The sequence below is a fragment of the Antechinus flavipes genome, chromosome 2 (genome assembly GCF_016432865.1).
Source record: "Antechinus flavipes isolate AdamAnt ecotype Samford, QLD, Australia chromosome 2, AdamAnt_v2, whole genome shotgun sequence".
Classification (NCBI taxonomy): Eukaryota; Metazoa; Chordata; class Mammalia; order Dasyuromorphia; family Dasyuridae; genus Antechinus; species Antechinus flavipes.
Genome location: NC_067399.1, coordinates 626853509 through 626875828, shown reverse-complemented (window position 1 = coordinate 626875828; position 22320 = coordinate 626853509). Strand labels below are relative to the sequence as shown.

The following is a 22320-nucleotide window of genomic DNA, read 5'->3' as shown; positions in this document are numbered from 1 at the left end:
GATAAAGAGACTGATGAGATTTCAGGGAAATTCATTAATCAATTTAGATTTAGAAGTGCTGGTCTTAATTAGATTTAATTCTATTTTTAAAAAGGTTAATTTGATTTAAAAAAAAAGATATATAGAAGCTGAACTCTGCCGAAACATCCAAAAGACTTTAGATTTAACAACACTGAAGAGAAAGTAAAATACAATATTGCATTTAATTAAGTTAGCAGCAAGCATTTGAGAGCAGGTTTGTTTGTTTTTATCTTTCTTTGTATTCCCTACACTTAACACAGTGTCTGGTTCATAGTAGGCACTGAATGTTTTTTGATGGACTATTTACTCAGTGCCAGGAATTATCATAAATACACATTCACACAGACACAGACAAAAACACGTACATAGATATACACACACTTGCACAAAAAAGGACACTGAATTCCATGACCCTACTTTCTAATAAGAAAGAAAGATAGTTCTATACAGGATTCTGTTCTTATATCCCTACAGTGATGGTGACAGAGTGGTGAAAGAAAGGTGGGAAGAAGGTGTTAAGAAACAATCTGGACCAGATTTTCATTAACACGAACTTCTGCTTGTTCTGCTTTATTCTGAATCTTACTGTCTTAAGAGTTGCCTTGGAGTACTGAGAGATCATTACACAGTGACTATGTGGTAAAGGTAGAACTGAATCCAATTCTTCATGTTGCTGAGAACACCTATCTATTTACTATCCTATGTTGTCTCTCAAATATGAACTTAACTGTTGGTAAATACATGTGAGATCCTTGTTCAAATAACAGAGGAAACATGGTGTTAGAGGAACTGAATCATCTCATTCTTGGCATCCTTGCTAAAAATGAAAGCAGAAGAGATAGAAGGAAGTTGTAGCTAAATGGGATAGTAGCCAAAGGTGGACCTTGGATAGTCAATAATTGGTTTTTATTATATGTCCAAATGTCTGAAAGCAAAAAAGAAGCATCCTTCCATAGGACAGTTGGTTGCCTAGTCTTGAAAGTTCATGATGAGTTTAAACAAAAGGACCATCAGGAAAATAGCAGCAGCTTGTTTCCACATGGTTTTAGAGAATGGACATCTAGGTAAAGTTTACATATGAAGTCTCCAAATCAAATCATGTCTACTTTAATATGCAGTGCCTTCAGAACAAAGAGGAGTATATAGAAGGCTAGTGAAAATATAGTGGTAAATGTGGCTCAGGATCAAGAAAGGAAAGAACCTAAAGACTTGTAGGTAATACAGAATCCTCATGTATTCACATATGTTAAAATATGTGTTAAAATATAAAGGAAAATATTGGTTACTGAGACATATCACTTCTCAAATCATTTATGTTTATAATCACAAGCTTATTAGAACAAAGATAAAAATTAATATTAACTAGAAAAGAATAATAATTAGAAGATATTGAATAAAGATAAAACAGCTTTCTCTTTTGCCAAATAACTTATTTGCAATAGAAAAGGGAATATGTGTATGTGTGTGTGTGTGTGTGTGTGTGTGTGTGTGTGTGTGTCTATGGATGTACTTGGATTGAATAGTGTCAATCTGAAGATCTCCAACTTCATATATAGAGAGTGACCATTTCTGACAGATTTAGGATAATGACTTTAATCGTTGGGCAGATAAGTGATGCTGTGGTTAGAGTCAGGAAGATGAATTCAAATTCTGCCTCAGATGCTTACTATCTGTGTGATTTTGTCTGCTTCAGTTTCTTCTTCTGTAAAATGGAGATATCATCTAACTTTCAGGGTAATTGTAATTATTCAATGAGATGATATTTATAAAGTGTTTCTGAACCTTAAAGTAGTATGTGAGTGATAGCTATAGCTATTTTTTCATATATGGAGTTGAAATTATTATCTTGGCAAATTATACTTCTAGAGCTTGAAAAGCTAGTATAATTTTTTTATCCACATAGTCCATGATTCTTAGCATCTTTGCTTGATGAAGCTGTATGATTGAGAATCATGGAAAAGCATAATTTATGAAGAATCAAAATTGAAGATGACCAAAAGGGCAGTGCAGAGATGCTACTATAGGCAGGTAGGATAAAGAACATTGTCACTGATTTGTATAGAGGAGGTGGTATAAAAGAAATCAACCCAGAGGTATATGATTGGAAAAGGAGATGGTCTAGTATGTAGTGAAGGAAGAGATAATGCATAGACAAGTCCATGTCCTGTAATTATACTAGTCTTCAAGTGAAAGAAACCAAGAAAGGTCCCTGGCAGGTTAGATGGACCTCCTAGGGAAAAGGATATGGATGAAAAAGGTACACATTGAGAAGGGATGGATGGGCTGCTATCTGTACTGCTGGAGTGTGTATCCATATCGAGATCATGGAGTTGGTAAAATTTTCTATAATATTTATTCTTTTTTCACTATCTCTTAATTAAAGAACATTTAGAACTTACATTAAAAATTATGTTTTTGTTCAGAGTAGAGCCTTGACTCATGTATTTAAAACTTCTAGATATTCTTTACCCAGAATTGGCAGAATGCTGGTCTTAAGAGTCAGGAGGACATAAGTTTGAATCCTACCTTAGACACTACCTTAGACTTTAGACCATGAGCAAATTCCTAAATCTTTCTCAGCCTCAGTTTTCTCATTTGTAAAATGAAAATTATAATAATACTTAGTCTCATAGAGTTGTTGTGAAAACAAAATGAGATAAAGAATGTCAAGAACTTTGCAAAGCTTGCACTTTATGTAAATGTCAGTTGGTATCATTTCTGACATATTGCTTAGTCCCAAAGGATGAAAATTTTGGTTGCTTAGTTATAAAATAGAAATGAGTTATTTTCCAATTAATACATTGAAAAATAAGTTAGCCTTCCTACATCCTTGTTAGCATCCATTATAAGTTTAATTTAGTAAGTGAACCTTTACTAGCCATAATTACAACAAAGTTAATCTGGCACATATTTAATACTACTCACAAATAGTAAATCTTCTGACCTTTATTATACTAATTTTCTTACATAGTCAAACCATATATTTCTAAAGGCAGCTGAGGGGAGAAGGGGAAGAAGTAGATTTGGAACCAGAAGTTACTTCTTAGGTTCTTCTGAAAAAAAATCTAGATTCCTGAAAAAAAATCTAGATTCCTAACTCAGAAAAATTCCCAGGGGAGGCAGAACTCCCTGTATTTGTGCTTGTATTTCTCGGGAAGGCAAAAGACAGAGGGAAATCCCTTAGATGTTAGGTGGACCTCTTAGGGAAAAGGGCATGGATAAAGGTCGCCATATTTCCTACTCCTAGTGGAAGTATCCACACATTGATGAGAGATCAAGGAATTGGTAAAACATTCTTATAATAATTATGCTTCAATTGAATTCCTATTGAATTCAATTGAATTCCTGTTCATAATGGGAAAATAGTGGGGAGGTATCAGCCAAGATGTTTTTGAGGTCTCTTTAGCTCTACCTGTATGCTCCTGACTCAGACTTAGGCAACTTCTCCAGCCAAGGCACCAAAGGTTCCTGGAGTTCTGAACTAACAGGTTCACAGTTCTAAAATGTTGACATGTTGGAGATAGACATTATGGTCTCTAGTGATATTTACTGTAAATTAGGACAGATATTTCTTTCTGAATTATAATTCCCTGTCCCCCTCCACAAGCACCATTTACTAGTAAAAATTCGACATAATAACTCAAGCCTCAGAGAGGAGGAAACTGAAAGTTTGGAAGCAACTGCTCCCTTTATACAGCTAGAAAAGGACTTAAGAGGTTCCCTCTGGGGAGGAGAAGGAAAAAAAATCTTTTCCTTTTTCACTCTAAGAGGAGTTCTTTCTTCAGGGTATAAAGCTTAGTGGTATGATAACTGGAGATCACTTTCTGACAGATTTTTTTGCTAATGAAATTCTGCCAATTTGAGTTTAATTGGGGTTAGTAAGCAAGTACCTCTGAAAGGGGTTGAGGTTGAGAGGGCAATACTATCAGTCATTCAGATGGAATAAAGGTTAATAAGAGCAGATGTGGCATTAAAAAAAAAAAAGAATAGCATAAAGAATGTGAGATTGTAATGGGCTGAGGCTTGAGTTGATGCACTGAGGTCCCAAGCACATGAGGCTAAATAGTAATTGGACCATACTCTATTAATATATAAGCTTGGAGAAAGAATGGCCCCGCCCACTCTTTGTGCAAGTCCTGATGTGTTGTATAGGAAATGACGATTCTGGTGGGTGGAGGCAGGGGAGGGAAAAAGGAAGGGGAGGAGAGCTCAGACCTCTCTCTCTGCTTTTTCTGTTTGTTTCTCTTCTTCTTTTTGCTTTTTTTTTGCTGAGGCAATTGGGGTTAAGTGACTTGCCCATGGTCATACAACCAGGAATTGTTAAGTGTCTGAGGCTGGATTTGAACTCAGGTCCTCCTGACTTCAGGGCTGGTGCTCTACCCATTGAACCAAAGCTCTCCTCCCCTTTGTGGCAAAAACTGATATTTCCAAGGGTTTTTGAGTGACTCTTTCAACCACATTGGATAAAGCTAGTTCAACTTTTCTCAAAGCCTCCTGAGCTTTTTTTGTAAGCTGGCGTGGTGAATTTAAAGCACTGTCTCCCCTTAAAATATCATATAATGATTGTAACTGATAGGTAGTCAAGCCTAACACTGGTCGCATCCATTGGATATCTCCTATCAATTTCTGAAAATCATTTAAGGTGTTTATCTTCTCTGTTCTTAAGGACAGTTTTTGTACTGTAAGCACTTTAGGGTATACTTCATATCCTAAATATTGAAAAGGAGCATGTCTTTGAATTTTCTCTTCAGCTATGTATAATTTGTAGTATCTTAGTGTTTCTATCGTCTTTTGTAGACATGCTTCTAGCATTTGTTCCTCAGGTGCACATCCCAATATGAGATGAAACAAAGATACTAAAAAGGAGATGCTGAAGTAAAGGAATTCAGAAACGTCTCTGAGCATCACAAAGTTTATGAGGGTGATAGTTTAAGACACAGATAGCCCATTTGTGCACATGATTTAGCATTAGAATTAATGCTTAGTTCTTTGATTCTGTCCTGAAGAATCTTCAGAGTTCATGTTATTCTAAAACTGCTTCAATAAGGTACTAAGATGTATATAGAAATTATTTTTTTAAATCTATGTTATTTGGATGAAAATGTGTAGTTTGCCTCATTTCCAAAATATATAGAGAATTGACTCTAATTTATAAGAAATCAAACTATTCTCCAATTGATAAATGGTCAAAGGATATGAACAGACAATTTTCAGATGATGAAATTGAAACTATTTCCACTCATATGAAAGAGTGTTCCAAATCATTATTGATCATAGAAATGCAAATTAAGATAACTCTGAGATACCACTACACACCTGTCAGATTGGCTAAGATGACAGGAAAAAATAATGATGAATGTTGGAGGGGATGCGGGAAAACTGGGACATTGATGCATTGTTGGTGGAGTTATGAACGAATCCAACCATTCTGGAGAGCAATCTGGAATTATGCCCCAAAAGTTATCAAACTGTGCATACCCTTTGATCCAGCAGTGCTACTACTAGATTTATACCCCAAAGAAATACTAAAGAAGGGAAAGGGACCTGTATGTGCCAAAATGTTTGTGGCCCTGTTTGTAGTGGCTAGAAACTGGAAATTGAATGGATGCCCATCAATTGAAGAATGGTTGGGTAAAATTGTGGTATATGAGTGTTATGGAATATTATTGTTCTGTAAGGAATGACCAGCAGGATGAATACAGAGAGGACTGGCGAGACTTACATGAACTGATGCTAAGTGAAACGAGCAGAACCAGGAGATCATTATACACTTCAACAACAATATTGTATGAGGATGTATTTTGATGGAAGTGGATCTCTTCAACAAAGAGAAGACCTAACTCAGTTCCAATTAATCAATGATGGACAGAATCAGCCACACCCAGAGAAGGAACACTGAGGAATGAGTGTAAACTATTTACATTTTTCTTTTTCTTCCCAGGTTTTTTTACCTTCTGAATCCAATTCTTCCTGTGCAATAAGACAACTGCTCGGTTCTGCAAACATATATTGTATCTAGGATGTACTGCAAATATTTAACATGTATAAGACTACTTGCCATTTAGGGGAGGGGGTGGAGGGAGAGAAGGGAAAAGTCAGAACAGAAGTGAGTGCAAGGGATAATGTAAAAAATTACCCAGGCATGGTTCTGTCAATAAAAAGTTATAAAATAAAATAAAACAAAATGTGCACTTTTAATTTTATATATGAATGAGCAAATAGGATATTTTCTTATCTATTGCTATACTTTTTAAAAAATGCTGATGGTGGGGAATAGTAGAATGAAAGGAGAAAGAAAGAAGGGGAATTGGAAGAGAAACAAAGCTCTGTTGCTTTGAAAATGCTTAAAAATGCCCCAATAGTTTTTGTCCACGTAATACTTTGCAAATTTTGTCTTATGCTTGTTAAGGTAAGAGTGCTGTATCATGGGAAATGGAACAAATGTAAATTGTGTAGCTTGGGCAATCCAAATGAAATCTTGAGCAATTCTGATAAAGACCTGGGCAGCACAGAGTTTGATCTTCCAGATTAAATCTGAAAGGAAAGATTTAGCTTTTTTTTTTTTTTTTCTTGCTGAACTTCTTGGAATTTTTCCTCCCATGGGCATAATTTATTCATGAATGAATCACACTTCTCTGATTTTCACCAAAATTTGTGGAATGACTGTATATTTATTATGGTTAAAGACAATTCCATATCTATCTTTAGTCAAGAAAATTCACAAATTATCCTTTTCTTCACCTTTCTGTTCTGAAGGTTAATTGTTCACAGGCTGTCTTTTTGAATATGTCGATTAGCACATGAAAAAGTGTTTGCATATCCATAGAGCTTTAATTTTGCTTAAGCTAATTTCCAATGATATTTTTTGACTTAAATAGTCCTAATCAAAAGACAGAATTAGTTGAATAAGCAATTCATTAGGAATTCTTGCAATATGCCAATCCATATAAAAAGAAAATAGTACCTGCCTTCAGGTAGTTCTTAGAATAGAAGGCTAAAAAAAGCATAACCTATTGCATTACTTTATTAATTGTTCTTTCCATGAGGACCTGAGTTGGAGGTGGCTATTTAGGCATCACATAAATACACACACACAGAGACTGACTTCTAGTTATTTACATTTATGTTTCACATTTCAGAGCATTAAGTTACATTTATATTTCACATTTCCGAGCATTTGGTTACTATTCTATCTAACAGCTAACCTTTAATGTACTAACCTGACTTCCATCGTGGTAGCCAGCTCAATATCTGAGCACTTTATTTTGATTGGGGACTATTCTTTTCCCTACTGTTTTCCCCTTTCCTTCTAGCTCAAATCTGCTAAAGTAATAATATTTGAGGAACAAATTTACTAAGTAATCAGCAGTCCTTAAAATGTTTATTTACTATATAAAAGTTGCATTAAAGCACTATAAGAAAATTAGAAAGGATTCAGAGAAGAGCAACAAAAATGATTAAGAGCTGGAGGGATTGAGGAGAAGAAAAGATAAAAGGAATTAACTAGACAGAGATTTTCCAAATTATGACTAAGAGGGACTTGATGACAATCTATGAGCATTTGTATACACCAGTGAAGGAGAAGAATTGTTTATGGCAGTCCAGAGGGTATAGCCAAGCATAATGGAAAGCAATTATAAGGAGGCAAATGCATTTATTTATTTTACTCTTTTGCTTATGAGCTAACCAAATGTGATTCACTTGACTGATTAATTTGGTGAGGGCAATGAGAACTCAGAGGAAACAAAATGCTGCTTCTGCTGTTGTAGGATCACTGGCCTGGATGCTATGCTTTACATTGACCATTAACTTGCTGTGTAAACTGAGAAAGTCAATTCTATATCTCTGTGGGTCTTGGTTTTCTCATTTATAAAATGGCATCTTTATAAAATATTTCTTATAGCTCTAAGATTCTATGAGTTCATAAGGCAAGCCACACAAAAATCATTTAAACATTTTAATGAAACATCCCCTCTAATAATAATAAATAATAACAATAATAATATTTTGATATTATTTTGTTAGGTTCCAATTCCTTTTACCACAAAGATGGAACCTATATACAGTTTAGCAGATAAGTCTTAAGAAATTGTCTGGATTTGGGGGAGGTCCATTGACTTGCCTATGGTCACAGGGCTAATAAGTATGAGAGGCAGAAGTTGAATCTTGTCCTTTTTAAGTATAGCATCCTATTACACCTACATGTTGACAGGTGACAGTGAAGCCTCTCAACTTATTCCAATTTTTTTTTCATGACCAAGAGAAAAGACCTTTGACTCTTTTAGTTGTCTTAATTTTTCTTGCGTACAAAGAGAAAAATCTACAAAATAGCATTCGGCCACAGTGACCATGTCTCTACAAGCAAAGCAAAGTGGTGAACAGAGGTAACGATGGGACTAAAAACTTTGTGGCAGATTGGTACTGATTGGCCTGGAACATTGAGGCCCAAATGTGAGTTTTTAAGCTTGAATTGTACAGATAATTAAATTCTCAATTCTGTATTTCACCACTGCTTAGTATGTGCTGAATTGAAAAAAAGTGATTTTCTTATTATGAATCAAACCTTAAATTGTGGATTTCTAAAGGAACCTTAGAAGCCCTCTGACCCAGTGTTGGTTAATCTGAAGCAGGCTGTGGACTATTCAAATACTACATTTTCTAAGACCAGTCAAATACTACATTTTATATTTCTAGCCCCTCTACTATTCATTGACTCAGAGAAACCAATTTTTCAGCGGCTCAAAGGAAAAAATCAGGGATGGGGAGAGCCAATTGAGTAGAGGAGGATAGAAAGAGGAGATACAAGAATCAGTTTTTATGATTTATAGGTGTTAAGAAAGTAAGGACTCTTTGATAGTAATAATTTTAAGGGAAAGTACAAATTCATGATAGATATTGATTAAACCCAACCTTTCAAAAGGATAGAAATAAAAAAAATAGTGGCCATCTACCTATAAACACACATGTCCAAACTGTTTTGATCATTTGACTGACTTATCTATGTAACTAAACAATTAGTTTTTTAATGACTAAATTTATTAGCAAGTTTTGTACCTAATTTTTTTTTTACTGGATAGTTGATTAACTCAGTCAGTGATTTCAAAATTAAAAAAAATCTTTTACAACTATTAGTAAAAAAACAAAGCAAAGGAAACTTTTCATCAAATACTTTCAAAATATGAAAGTTTACTTATTTATAAATTATATAGGGATATTATATTCTAATAATTATGTTTTCTAACTTGTATAAAGAGCTAAATATTTTTTAAAAAGGATTAAAATTGAATAATATTTGTTTATAGAGTCAATAGCAGGCCATTGAATTTTCTGAGGAGGGAAATGGGATGATCAGATTTGAGTCTTAGGAAAATCAATTTGGTAGCTATGTGGAAAATGGATTAAAGGCAGAAGAGGCAGGGTTTCTCTTTAGAAAGTTTTTGTAATAACCTACATGAGAGGTGATGAGGGTTTGAACTGAGGTGGTGACTGTGATTTGAGAGAAAGCAGTATATGTGAGAGATATTGTGGAGATAGAAATGGCAAGAGTTAGCAGCTGTAGGGTGGTAAAGGAAAATAAGGAGTCAATAAAATAACATCAAAGATGCAAACCTGGGTGACTGGGAAGATGGTTGTGGCTTTAAAAGAAATAAATTTGGAAGAGGACTGGTTTGGGAGGAAAGATAATTGGTTCTGTTAAGGATGTGTTGAGTTTAAAATACCTAAGGGATCTTGAAGCTCAAAAACTTTAATAGGCAATTGGAGATATGGGCCCGGATTTCAGAAGGAAGATTGGGACTAGATATAGAGATTTGTGAGTCATCTGCATAGAGATGATAATGGAGCCTCCGGGAGTGGATGAAGTCACAAAGTGAGAGAGTACACTGAGAAAGAATTAAGCCTTGGATGGAGGGCCTTGAGGAATACCCACAATTAGACAGTGGGTTGGATGATAATGTAGGAAAGGATATGAGAACGTTAAATGGGTAGTAAAATAATGAAAAGAGAGCAGTACCAACAAAACCTAGGGAGAAAAAAGTAAACATCCAGGAAGCAAGGGTCATCAGTGGTAGCAAATGCACAGATAGGATTATAAAGATGAGGACTGAGAAAAGGCCATCAGATTTGTTAAGTAAGAAAATGTTGGTAACTTTGAATAGAACATTTTCACTTGAGTGAGGAGGCAAGGATAATGGTTAGGCTGAGAGTCTGGGAGACTGGAAGGATGATGGTACCTTTAATGGAAATAGGAAAATTCAGAAAAGGGATGCATTTTGAGGAGAAAGATGATATAATTGGAGCCGCCTCACTATTTAATCTTTTCTATTAAAATAGAAAAATCTATGAGTTTTTCCCAAGTACTGTCCCAAAGAACAGTCTTTGCTTTCTGAAACACCAATAGAAGCCATGAAATAATTCAGAGGAGCTGGGGATGATTAAAGAGGCTGAGAGTGAAGAGGGACAAAGAATTTTACCTACATGGTTGGTTATTTGGGTCCTAATAAGTTTAATACCCTAAAGATGCACAAACTAGGGCTGATACCAGAAAGAACAGCACTGGGAGAAGGAAGAATGGAAGAATGGGTTGGGATTGGTTGTAGTTGTTCTACAGATCAGTTTGTGATTGGGTATGGGGAGGTCAAAATGAAATTTAACCCATTTTCTCTTACATCCCCTTGGGGGTCAAGTCAATTTCTTTTGGGGTAATTTTATGATCTCTACTTTAGAGAGCACTAAATTAGTGAAAACAGTTAATCAATTTACAGATATTTATTCAATGCCTCCTCCAGGAAGTCTTCCTTTAGTTCTCTAGCCTATAGTGATTATTTCTCCTACCTCCTATCTATTAAAATTTTTTTTAAATCAATGTAGTTTCTATAATTAGACCATTAACCCCTCAAGTGCAGTAACTCTACTTTATATAGTTGTTTCATCTCCTCACTGCCTAGTCTGCCTTATACTTACATTCAACAAATTTTAAAAAATGAATACAATTTGTTGTGAAGGATTTAGCTGAAATATTAGGCTTTGCTGATGGCATCAGTTTTTAGGGGGGCATAGGTTCTTTTTTGGATCAGGTACAGAGGATCCTAGCTTTGGTTCCAAGGCTTTCTTCTTCATTAAACCCCAGCTCGAGGCACAGATTCCCCTTGACTTTCTAGATTTCTGACCTGCTTGGATCTGTATTATGTTTGGAGCTTTTCTGGACACAAGACTTAATGACCTGCCCCATTGTTTTGCCCTTACCAAAATGACTAAATGACTCATCCCCCCACTCTGCAACACTGGCACCATCTTCACGTTAAGGAAATATATACAAGAGAAAAAAAGAATATGAATCTAGAAATAGTAGAAGTATAATTAATATATTTCTTAGTCTAATTGATGGATTTGAATATTGTTATGTCTTCCTTAATGTATTAAAAGTTTTTCTGATTCATTTTACAACCAGTAGATTCCTTTTGTGGTTGAAAGTTCACATGCTTCTTTCTCTGCATCCCTAGATTCTAATTTCACAATTAAATTATTCTGATTTAAAAAAAATAAAAAAAACAACAAAAACAACAAAAACAGTATTCTGATTTCAGACTAACATCTGGTTTAGGATTTACTCTACATGAGCACCTTGTGCCTAACTGATTCACTAATTTTATGTTTAATGTTATTTTTACCCAATAAGAACTTTCCTTATTATTGACAGATATTAATCTTCTACTCATATTCCTGGCTATAATTAGTCACTTTCTTAGCAAGAAAAAGATAATAAGATACAGAATATAAATTGATATATTTAAAAATATAATATACTACTACTTCAGACTATATAATGATGAGTCTATCGCTGATATATATTACTATATGTTGTTAATTGTCTCACCTCCCTAGATAGATAGTCTCAGCTTCCTAAGGTCAAGAGTACTAGTCTTAAATTTCTTTGTATTCTTCCTAACCTTTCACAGTGCCTAGCACAGTCTAGATGTTTAGTAAATAGCTATTGATCCATTAGTTTGACTGCTTGGAGATTTGGGGTCTATGTTAAGAGGCAATGATTTGACTAGCATCACATATTAAGTAAATGGCCGAGGAGCTAATAGAGGCCAGGACTTAGATCTCTTAGTATTCATCAGCTGGTAAAGAGAAAATAGCAAAAAGAAATATGGTTTTTGGTCCTGGTTCTCTTAGTATGAGAGTAAATTAATTTCAGTCATTATCTGCTTATGCTCTGCAGATTTCAGTTTTCTCCTTATTCTTTCAGCCTTCCCCTGGCTTAATCCACATGATCAGTTTTGGAATGATTCAACGACAAAAAAAGATCATAGCAGTCAGAAATTGACTATCCAGCTCTCTAACAACTTAATATTTATCCATTGCCTCTGCTGAATGGCTGAGAAATTCAGGCATTATTATTACTTCTTCAGTGCTAAGAAGAGGTCAGAAGAACAAAATCAAAAATCTTCTTGAGCTTCTATAACTGAAAAAGGTCTGTCCAGGAGCAGCTAGGTGGTGCAGTGGATAGAGCACCAGCCCTGAAGTCAGAGAACCTGAGTTCAAATCTGGTCTCAGACACTTAACACTTCCTAGCTGTGTGATCCTGGGCAAATCACTTAACAATTGTCTCAGCAAAAGAAAAAAGAAAAGAAGTGGTCTAGCTTCAAATCTAGCAGATGAGTGACTTGCTTGAGGTCATCTAGTACATTGATAGCACACTAGGACTAGAAGCCAGGTCTCCAGTCCATTGTTCTTTCCCTTTTACTAAATCCCATTTTATAATAAATCCCATTTTGTAGTAAATCCCATTTATATAATGCTTTAAGGATTGGAAGGTACTGTGCTTCTAACATGTCTTTGAGGTAAGATACTTAAGTACTTTGTTTCTCATTTTACAGTTGAGGAAACTGAGATCCTATTTGTTCAGCATCATATAACTAGTAAATATCTAAGGCACAATTCAAATCCAGGTCTCCTATCTTTAGTTCCCATACTCTTTCCACTATGCTAAGATACCTTACATTGTTGTAAATTCTATAAGGAGGCTCTGATTAAAGGAATTAGAGTAGGCAATGAGGAAACCAAACTATCACTCTTTGCAGATGATATGATGGCATACTTAGAGAACCCCAGAGATTCTACTAAAACACTATTAGAAATAATTCATAATTTTAGCAAAGTAGCTGGCTACAAAATAAATCCCCATAAATCCTCACCATTTTTATACATCACCAACAAAACCCAACAGCAAGAGATACAAAGAGAAATTCCATTCAAAATAACCGTCAGTAGCATAAAATATTTGGGAATCTAGCTACCAAAGGAAAGTCAGGAATTATATGAGCAAAATTACAAAAAACTTTCCACACAAATAAAACCAGATTTAAATAATTGGAAAAATGTTAAGTGCTCTTGGATAGGTCAAGCAAATATAATAAAGATGACAATACTCCCTAAACTAACCTATTTATTTAGTGCTATGCCAATCAGACTTCCAAGAAAATATTTTAATTATCTAGAAACAATAACAACAAAATTCATATGGAACAATAAAAAGTCGAGAATCTCAAGGGAATTAATGAAAAAAAAATCAAATGAAGGTGGCCTAACTGTACCTGATCTAAAATTATATTATAAAGCAGCAGTCACCAAAACCACTTGGTATTGGCTAAGAAATAGATTAGTTGATCAGTGGAATAGATTAGATTCACAAGACAGAGTAGTCAACTATAGCAATCTCATGTTTGACAAACCCAAAGATCCTAACTTTTGGGATAAGAATTCATTATTTGATAAAAACTGCTGGGATAACTGGAAATTAGTATGGCAGAAATTAGGCATGGACCCACACTTAACACCATATACCAAGATCAGATCAAAATGGGTCCATGACCTAGGCATAAAGAACAAGATTATAAATAAATTAGAGGAACATAGGATAGTTTATCTCTCAGACTTGTGGAGGAGGAAGACATTTGTGACCAAAGATGAACTAGAGATCATTACTGATCACAAAATAAAAAAATTTGATCACATCAAATTAAAAAGCCTTTGTACAACAAAATTAATGCAAACAAGATTAGAAGAGAAGCAACCAACTGGGAAAACATTTTCACAGTTAAAGGTTCTGATAAAGACCTCATTTCCAAAATATATAGAGAATTGACTCTAATTTATAAGAAATCAAGCCATTCTCCAATTGATAAATGGTCAAAAGATATGAACAATTTTCAGATGATGAAATTGAAACTATTTCCACTCATCTGAAAAAGTGTTCCAAATCACTGTTGATCAGAGAAATGTAAATTAAGACAACTCTGAGATACCACTACACACCTGTCAGATTGGCTAAGATGACAGGAAAAAAATAATGATGAATGTTGGAGGGGATGCGGGAAAACTGGGACACTGATGCATTGTTGGTGGAGTTGTGAATGAATCCAACCATTCTGGAGAGCAATCTGGAATTATGCCCAAAAAGTTATAAAACTGTGCATACCCTTTGATCCAGCAGTGTTTCTATTGGGCTTATATCCCAAAGAAATACTAAAGAAGGGAAAGGGACCTGTATGTGCCAGAATGTTTGTGGCAGCCCTGTTTGTATTGGCTAGAAACTGGAAAATGAATGGATGCCCATCAATTGGAGAATGGCTGGGTAAATTGTGGTATATGAATGTTATGGAATATTATTGTTTGGTAAGAAATGACCAGCAGGTTGAATACAGAGAGGATTGGCAAGACTTACATGAACTGATGCTAAGTGAAATGAGCAGAACCAGGAGATCATTATATACCTCAACAATGATACTGTTTGAGGATGTATTCTGATGGAAGTGGATCTCTTTGTTAAAGAGAGCTAATTCAGTTTCAACTGATCAAGGATGGACAGAAGATGCTACACCCAAAGAAAGAATACTGGTAAATGAATATAAACTGCTTGCATTTTTGTTTTTCTTCCCGGGTTATTTATACCTTCTGAATCCAATTCTTCCTGTGCAACAAGAAAACTGTTTGGTTCTGCACACATATATTGTATCTAGGATATACTATGACACATTTAACATGTATAGGACTGCTTACCATCTGGGGAAGGGGGTGGAGGGAGCGAGAGAAAAAGTCGGAACAGAAGTGAGTGCAAGGGATAATGTTGTAAAGAATTTTTTTTCAAAAAAAAATAACAACAACTATAAGGAGGCTCTGGTTGCCCTCAGTTCACCTTTCATATGTTATCCAGAAAGCCCTGGGACTAAATTAACATAATAGCCAAGAGCATCATACATTTAGAGCTGGAAGTGATTTTATGGGGCAAATCCTCTTTTTTTTTGGAAAGAAAACAGAAATAGAGAGATAAATCAATTTCCATAAGGTCACACAGGTATTAAATGCCAACTCTAGAATTGGAGCTCCTGTTCTTTGACATCAAATCTCCTTCTACTATTCTACCCTCTGCTTCATCCTTTTAATCTTTCCAACTTCAAAGACAGAAGATAAAGAATTCTTTTAGAAAATTCCTGGGTTGGAAACTTCCCAAATGCCTCTATAAAAAGCTGTCAAGCTGGTAGGATTGCTTTGATGACACACACTTTATTCTAGAGGCCTTGTGAAAGGTAGTCCCGTCTCTTCCTCGCCCCTCATCCCACAACAAGTGCTGGGAAATCCCTGGATACACTCAACATACCATAATGATGCTTCTGAACTAAAGGTCCATTGCCATAAGTGGCCTGGGTCCCAGTATGCTGAAGAGAAGTCATTGCCACACAGAGAAACCAATGGAGTAGCACCTTTTCCCTTTGCTCAGAAGGCCAAGGGATTAAAGAAAAAGCCTCTGGAACGGAATGCTCTTTGAACTGTGGCTACAAGTAATGTTGGATTTTAAGGAGAGACAATTGGAGAAAGGAAGAAATAGAGTGTTAGATTCTGTAGCATGGAGATTCTGATTTTCCCTACTATGAAACTATAATCCTAGAGTCTAAATTTCCCATTTGAACTGCATAGCAGTGAGCTTTGTTGACAGTCACATAAGGTTTTTCTAATATCTTTTCTTTTTCTAACGTCTTTTTAAAAAAAATCTCTCTCCTATAAATTCATGAAAAGAATCCCAGCACAGATTTGGGAAATTTCAGATTTCCCTAGGGTACTGAAGCTTCATGTTATTAAACAGGAAAATTGCCTTATAGGAGCCAGCAGAACTAGAAATCAGGGGATTCCCTAGCTCTACTCCAGGGAATTTCAAATCTCTAGGAGCAAAAGGAGGATCAAAGTGGAGAGAAAGGGAGAGAAATGAGATAGAGAAACTGAGGCTGATGGTGTTTAAGTGACTTTTCCATATATCATTATTCTCCCAACTAGAAGAGACTGTTAGAACTGGGAAGAAATTTAGAACATAAAAAAATAAAACATCAAGTCAACAAACATTAAGCACTTGCCATGTGCCAGGATAAACACAAACACCAGTTGCTCCTCCCAAAGAAATTGAAGGCTAAAATATTAAAAAAGGAGGAAGGACCCTAGAACACAAAACACATTACTACTACTACTATTGCTATTACAGCTACTACAATTACTATGACTACTATTTGGTGAGAAGGGGTAGATAAAGGGTTTGGAACTGTGATTTCATCAGTGTGAGCACAGTGTACAGACTTCTTCCACTGAATTTATATTTTCTGTGATTTACAGTTTTAGATAGTGGCTTGGGAGTATTGGGAAATTAAATGGCTTCTCATGGTCACTCAGAGAGTATGTGCCAGTGACAGGAACTGGAACCTATGTTTCCTGACTCCAAATTGTCTCTGTATCTCCTAATCCTCATTGCCTCTCTACTATTATGAATTAATAATGATAAGAAGAGTTTACACTTATATAACACATCAGGTTTACAGGGATGTTTCTGGCAACAATCCCTAGACATGTGAGAATATCAAAGACCTATAGAATGTAGAATATAGACTATCAGAACTAGAGAGCTATGAGAAACAGAATATTATAGCCTGGAGAGCATATAAAAGAAAATCACATCCAATACTCTCATTGTATAGATAGACAGGAACCAATGGGAGTAAATGTTACCCATTGTCACACAGTAAGTTAACCACAGAATAAGAACTAGGTGGTGCAGTGGGTAGAGCACTGGGCTTGGAACTCATTTTCATGAGTTTAAAGATGGCCTCGGATATTTACTCATTGTGTGATCCTGGACAAAATATTTAAAACCCAGTTTGCCTCAGTTCCTCATCTGTAAAATGAACTGAAGAAAGAAATGGCAATTTCCACTTTCTCTACCAAGAAAAAAAAGAGTCAGACACAATGAAAAAGGATTTAACAAGATCCCCACTACAAGAGGACTAAAAATTTTGTGCTTCTGCCTCTGAATTTACGGGAATATGTTCCTATCATTGCTAAGAGACTCTTGGTAGTGACATAAGCTGAAAATTATCAGGCTTGAACCCAGATTCCTGATTCAGTGTCTTTCCTCATAAATCTATGCCTCCTTCTAACTTAATTAGTCCTGTGAATGACACTGTCATCCATATATTCTTTCATGTTTGGGACCTTGGCAAGATTTCTGACTTTACCCTCTTCCTCACTATTCATTTGCTAGCGGGCTAGATGACACAGTGGATGAAATATTGGGCTGAGCCATGAAGAACCAAGTTTGAATAGTGTGACATTAGCAAGTAACTCAACCTCTCAGCCTACATTTTTTTATATATAAAATAAATTCATAGAAATGAACTGTTGTGAGGACCAAATAGAGTAACATATGGAAAGTGCTTTGCAAACCTTAAAGTGCTATATAATTTTTTTCCCCTGAGGCAATTGGGGTTAAGTGACTTGCCTAGAGTCACACAGCCAGTATTAAGTGTCTGAGGCCAGATTTGAACTCAGGTCCTCCTGACTTTAGCACTGGTGCTCTATCCAATGCGCCATCTAGATGCTATATAAATGCTAACAAATACTGTAATTATTAAGTATTAATCAGTTATCAAATTTTCTAGTCCTTCACAATATCTCACATCCATTAGCGTTTCTATGTTCCTTGTCATTACTCTAGTACATATAAATCACCATCATGAGCCTCCAGTATTATTGAAGTAGTCTCTTAAAAACCTTCCTGCCTCCATTTACTCCACTTCAATCAATTCTTCATCCTGCCATCAGGATAAACTTCCTTATGTATAGATCTATTCAAGATACTCCTTTGTTTAAAAATCTTTATTTCCTGTTGTCTAATAAAGTTTGAACTTTCAACTAACATACAAGAACCTCCAGAATCTGCTTGGTACTGTGCCTTTTCAAATTCATGGTACTCTTCTCCACACATTTTACTCTATCCTACCTAGAAGACTTTCTGACCTTTAAACATGTTGCTACTTTACCATCTCTATACCTTTGCTCAAGCTGTTCCCTCTATGCCTAACATATACTCCCTTCCTCCCCCTCTTGCCTATTCTTTTTTTTTTTTTTTTTGCCTGTTCAATTTTACCCATCCTTTAAAGACATCTATCATTGTCTAATTATACTGGACAATGACTTTTTAATTTTTGATTTCACCATTGTTGTGCAATTTTAGAAGCAGGTGAATAAAAAGAAATTCTTTTATAACCAGGTAAAGAAGAACTGCATCAATACCATTTCCTTCATGAACCCTGATTTTTCCTTCACAATCTTCCCCTTCCCCAGCTCACATCTGGACTTGCACCTTACTCACATAGCTCTTGATTCTCATTCTCTCTCTCTCTCTCTCTCTCTCTCTCTCTCTCTCTCTCTCTCTCTCTCTCTCTCTCATATATATATATATATATATATATATATATATATATATATATATATCTGTCTTATAATCCCATGAGTTAAATATACTTATCCATGTTTACATCTTCTCCTATCAGACTGTAAGCTCCAAGAGGGCATGGGAAGGGTCTTATCTAACTTTACACGTAGCACAATGCATTCCTTCCTCTTCCTCTGTCCTCTAGAGTGCACAGAGGCAGAAAGAAGTTTGTCATTCAGGATGAAATGGGAACACTGCTCACTTCTGACAGCAAGTGAACAAATCAACACAGCTAGAGCGCACTGAGGGAGGGAGGAGGAAGGGAGGGAAGCAGAAATATTATTGTCCAAGCACCTACCTTTAGCTATGGTTATTTCCATCTCCCAGAAGCCTTATGTTAAAAGACATTCTCTTCACCTTGCTCTCCCTACCCAGCAAGCTTTCCCAAGCTCTGACCAAGGTCAGCCTGTTCCCATGCCAAGAGACTGGGTGTGTGCAATTGGTGACCCCAAACTACCTTTTGCTTTATGTACAGTGTGATGCTGAGAGTCGGTGAAGGTTAATTCTGCCTACCACAAGGTTGTTGGGCCATTTATTTTTTAGGATGTGCAAAACATCATGTGAGAAGGGCTCAGCGTTGGTGTGGAATTTTATTTTCTTTCTGAGGGAGGGAGGTATCAGGAGGAGCCATAGACATCCCTTTCTCTGCCTGATATTCTCCAACTTTTGGGTATTCTTTCCAGTCTGAATCTGCCAGGCTGACTGACTGGCTGGCTGCTTGCAAGAAGCCGAGCATTCTTACCGAGAACTCGAGTATCACGTACAGGGAAGCTACAATCAGTTATAATTGATTGACACTATCCAAAGGCATGCACCCAATGGAAACAGCCCCCACCTTGAACCCTGTTCCCAACCCCCAGCCCCCTCATCCTGGAGCTTTGTCCTGGGAAGGAAGGTACAGGATGCCGGCATATACATTTAATAGCTAGACATCTTCCTATTTTTAGGAGGAGGTTTACTCACCCATCGCAGCTGATGATCTAAAAAATGAGATAGCACAAAGTAGCCGAGCTCTAAACGTGAGGTTCCGTCCCCTGGAGCTACCAAGCTGCGAAGAAGGAGAATATTTTTATAGCTTGCTAAAGCCAGGCAGCTCCCAGCTCCCTCTAACTCCCTTCTCTATCTCCTCTCCCCTCTCTGGCCCCCACCCCCACCCTTTCTTTCTTCCTCTCTCCCTCCTCCTCTCTCTCCCTCTTTTTTTTCCCTCTCTCTCTCAGTCTTTCTCTTAGTGACCCTGATCTCTGAACTAATTCAATCCCTTCTAATTACTTAATCCTTCTATTGCGGTTTATATTCTTCCTGTTCAGATGTCATTGGCAGAAATGGAAACACCATTTTCTCCTTGGGCCAGAAGAGAATCTGAAACGAATTTGAACATAACATCCATCAGGTTTACAACTATTCTCCATCGAGGCAAGACACTGTGAAAGATATGTACACATTTAGCTATTCAGGTCAGCTTTTGCTTTGCATGGGCGTCTCAGCCTTTTGGTAGGTTTGTGAAGAGTATACAGCAGCATTGTTGAAACCGATGCTGACATTTCAGATTTTTTTTTTCAGGAGTCAGGGATTCAGAGAGATTCAGAAAATTCCCTGCATATGAGGCCCCTGCTGGGCCAAGTGTGAGGCTCTTTCTTGTCAGATGATATCGGTGATTCCTTGGACGATTTCCTTAAAACTCTCTGCCTCACTTTTCTTGTTTAGAAATTGAGGGGGCTGTACAGACTCACTGGCCTCTGAGATTTCTTCCAGTTTTCAAATTAGGATACTACTTGCAGTGTAGCTGATGAGTGCTAAGAGAGGCTGAGCTTGGTCACTTGGTTAAGGCTTTAGCCGGACCATCATCCCAAAGTGAACCTAATTAGACAGGCTTCCCTCTCCAAACCCCCAGGGATTTGTGAGAATGCTCAAGATTTAGGGAGGAAGAAAGTCCCTCTCCCTAAGCACCTGTCAAATCAATTTATCAGTCAAAGGATAGTTATTTAACTTCAGTAACTAAACAGAAGCAAGAAGTAGAAAGAGCCCTGGGTTAGAAGAACTAAAAACTAGCCTTGACTCTGATTCAATTAGCTGTTGGACTCTGGGTAATTAATTTCATTTCTTTGTGTTTTAGCTTCTCCATTTATAAAATGGAGATAATTAAAATAGCAATGGTAAGAATAATATCGATAATAATAGTAACAGTAATAGTAATAATACTTGCTTGACCTACCTACATTAAGGTGTTGCTGTAAGGGTCATATTTGATAATAAATGTGAAAGGGCTTAGCAGCTGTAAAGGGCTAGATATATGTAAGCTATTATGATGATGATGATGATTGTGACGATGTGCCCATTCAACAAACATTTATCTAGGAGCTGTGCTAGGGGATGGAGATGAAAAGACAAAAATGAAACAGTCCTTGCTCTCAAAGAGGTCCTATTCTTCTATGCACTTTGGGGATATTTATGAAATAACTAGGGCTAGCAGCTGTCCTCTGTGAGGATCTTCAATATAGTGGTTGTCACCTATTTATTGGCTTTGCCTGATTGTTATTAAGTCAGCTTGGGCTCTCACATAGGAACAGAGGGCATTCATTCACATGAACACTAGTCAAATCACAAACCCTTCCTCCTGCCACAAGCAGCTGGGTGGTGTAGAAGTTAGAGCTGAAAGCTTGAAGTTGAGAAGTTAAAATCTGGCCCCAGACACTTAACTAGCTGTGTGATCTTAGACAAGTCACTTAACTTCAGTTTCTACAACTATAAGATGAAGATGATAATAGCACCTACTTTCCAGAATTGTGAGGCAATACCAATTGAGGTAATACTTAAAATATGCTTAGCACAATGACTGGTACTATGTTCTAGGTACTTAATAAATGCTTGTTTTTTCCCCTCTCATTTACCCATTCCACTTGTCCCTTCAGAGATGGCAATTAAATACCCTAAAGCCAGAGCAATATGTTAATAAGGAAATGAATTTCTAAAGTAGACATGTTACTGCACGGAAGATACACTACTTATTCCATCCAGTTTCCGAAGGCAGAGATTGTTTCTAGGCTCTGGTCCACCTCTTATTCAGACTAGAGTTGAGAGTGAACTTGGAAGTTCAGTATTTTTTGTTTGTTTTTCTTAGCTTTCTCTTTCTTTCTGAAAATGAGTTTATATATCTTTAATTCAAGATTAGTTTACAAAATGTCATAGAAACTGCCATGATTCCCAGGTTGTCAAATGTATAAGCAATCAGGAACACAGAATGCTGGTTCTAGAGTCTTGAGAGTGGTACTTCCTAGGATCTGGAACTTTGCCATGCTTTGATATCCAATCCCACTATCAAAATGATATCAGTTGAACTGCCACCCAAGCTAATAATTGCCTAAGTCTCTAAAGCCCCACTCCAGCGTAGTAGGGGGACAGGTCCTAGGTGCCATGTATCTCGTTAGAGCTCTCTCTGTTTCATCTTCACAATTTGTGATCTCATTTTTAGTCCCTTCTTG

General features: G+C 36.4%; 1 protein-coding gene across 2 annotated transcripts in view; it reads right to left on the bottom strand.

Moving 5' to 3' along the window:
• Positions 1-21096, bottom strand: part of LOC127551844 (rap1 GTPase-GDP dissociation stimulator 1-like) — a 78492-nt gene extending 57396 nt beyond the window's left edge. Inside the window, exons 1-3 of one of the 2 annotated variants that reach the window (XM_051981964.1) lie at positions 21054-21096; positions 20111-20200; positions 19805-19889 (exon numbers count right to left, since the gene is read on the bottom strand). In XM_051981964.1, coding sequence (XP_051837924.1) covers positions 19805-19808 — 4 coding nt within the window. In that variant the 5' untranslated portion in view covers positions 19809-19889; positions 20111-20200; positions 21054-21096. Of the gene's footprint in view, positions 1-19804; positions 19957-20110; positions 20201-21053 lie in introns of those variants that run through there. The other variant, XM_051981965.1, reaches the window with a different exon arrangement.
• Positions 21097-22320: the final 1224 nt, after the last annotated feature.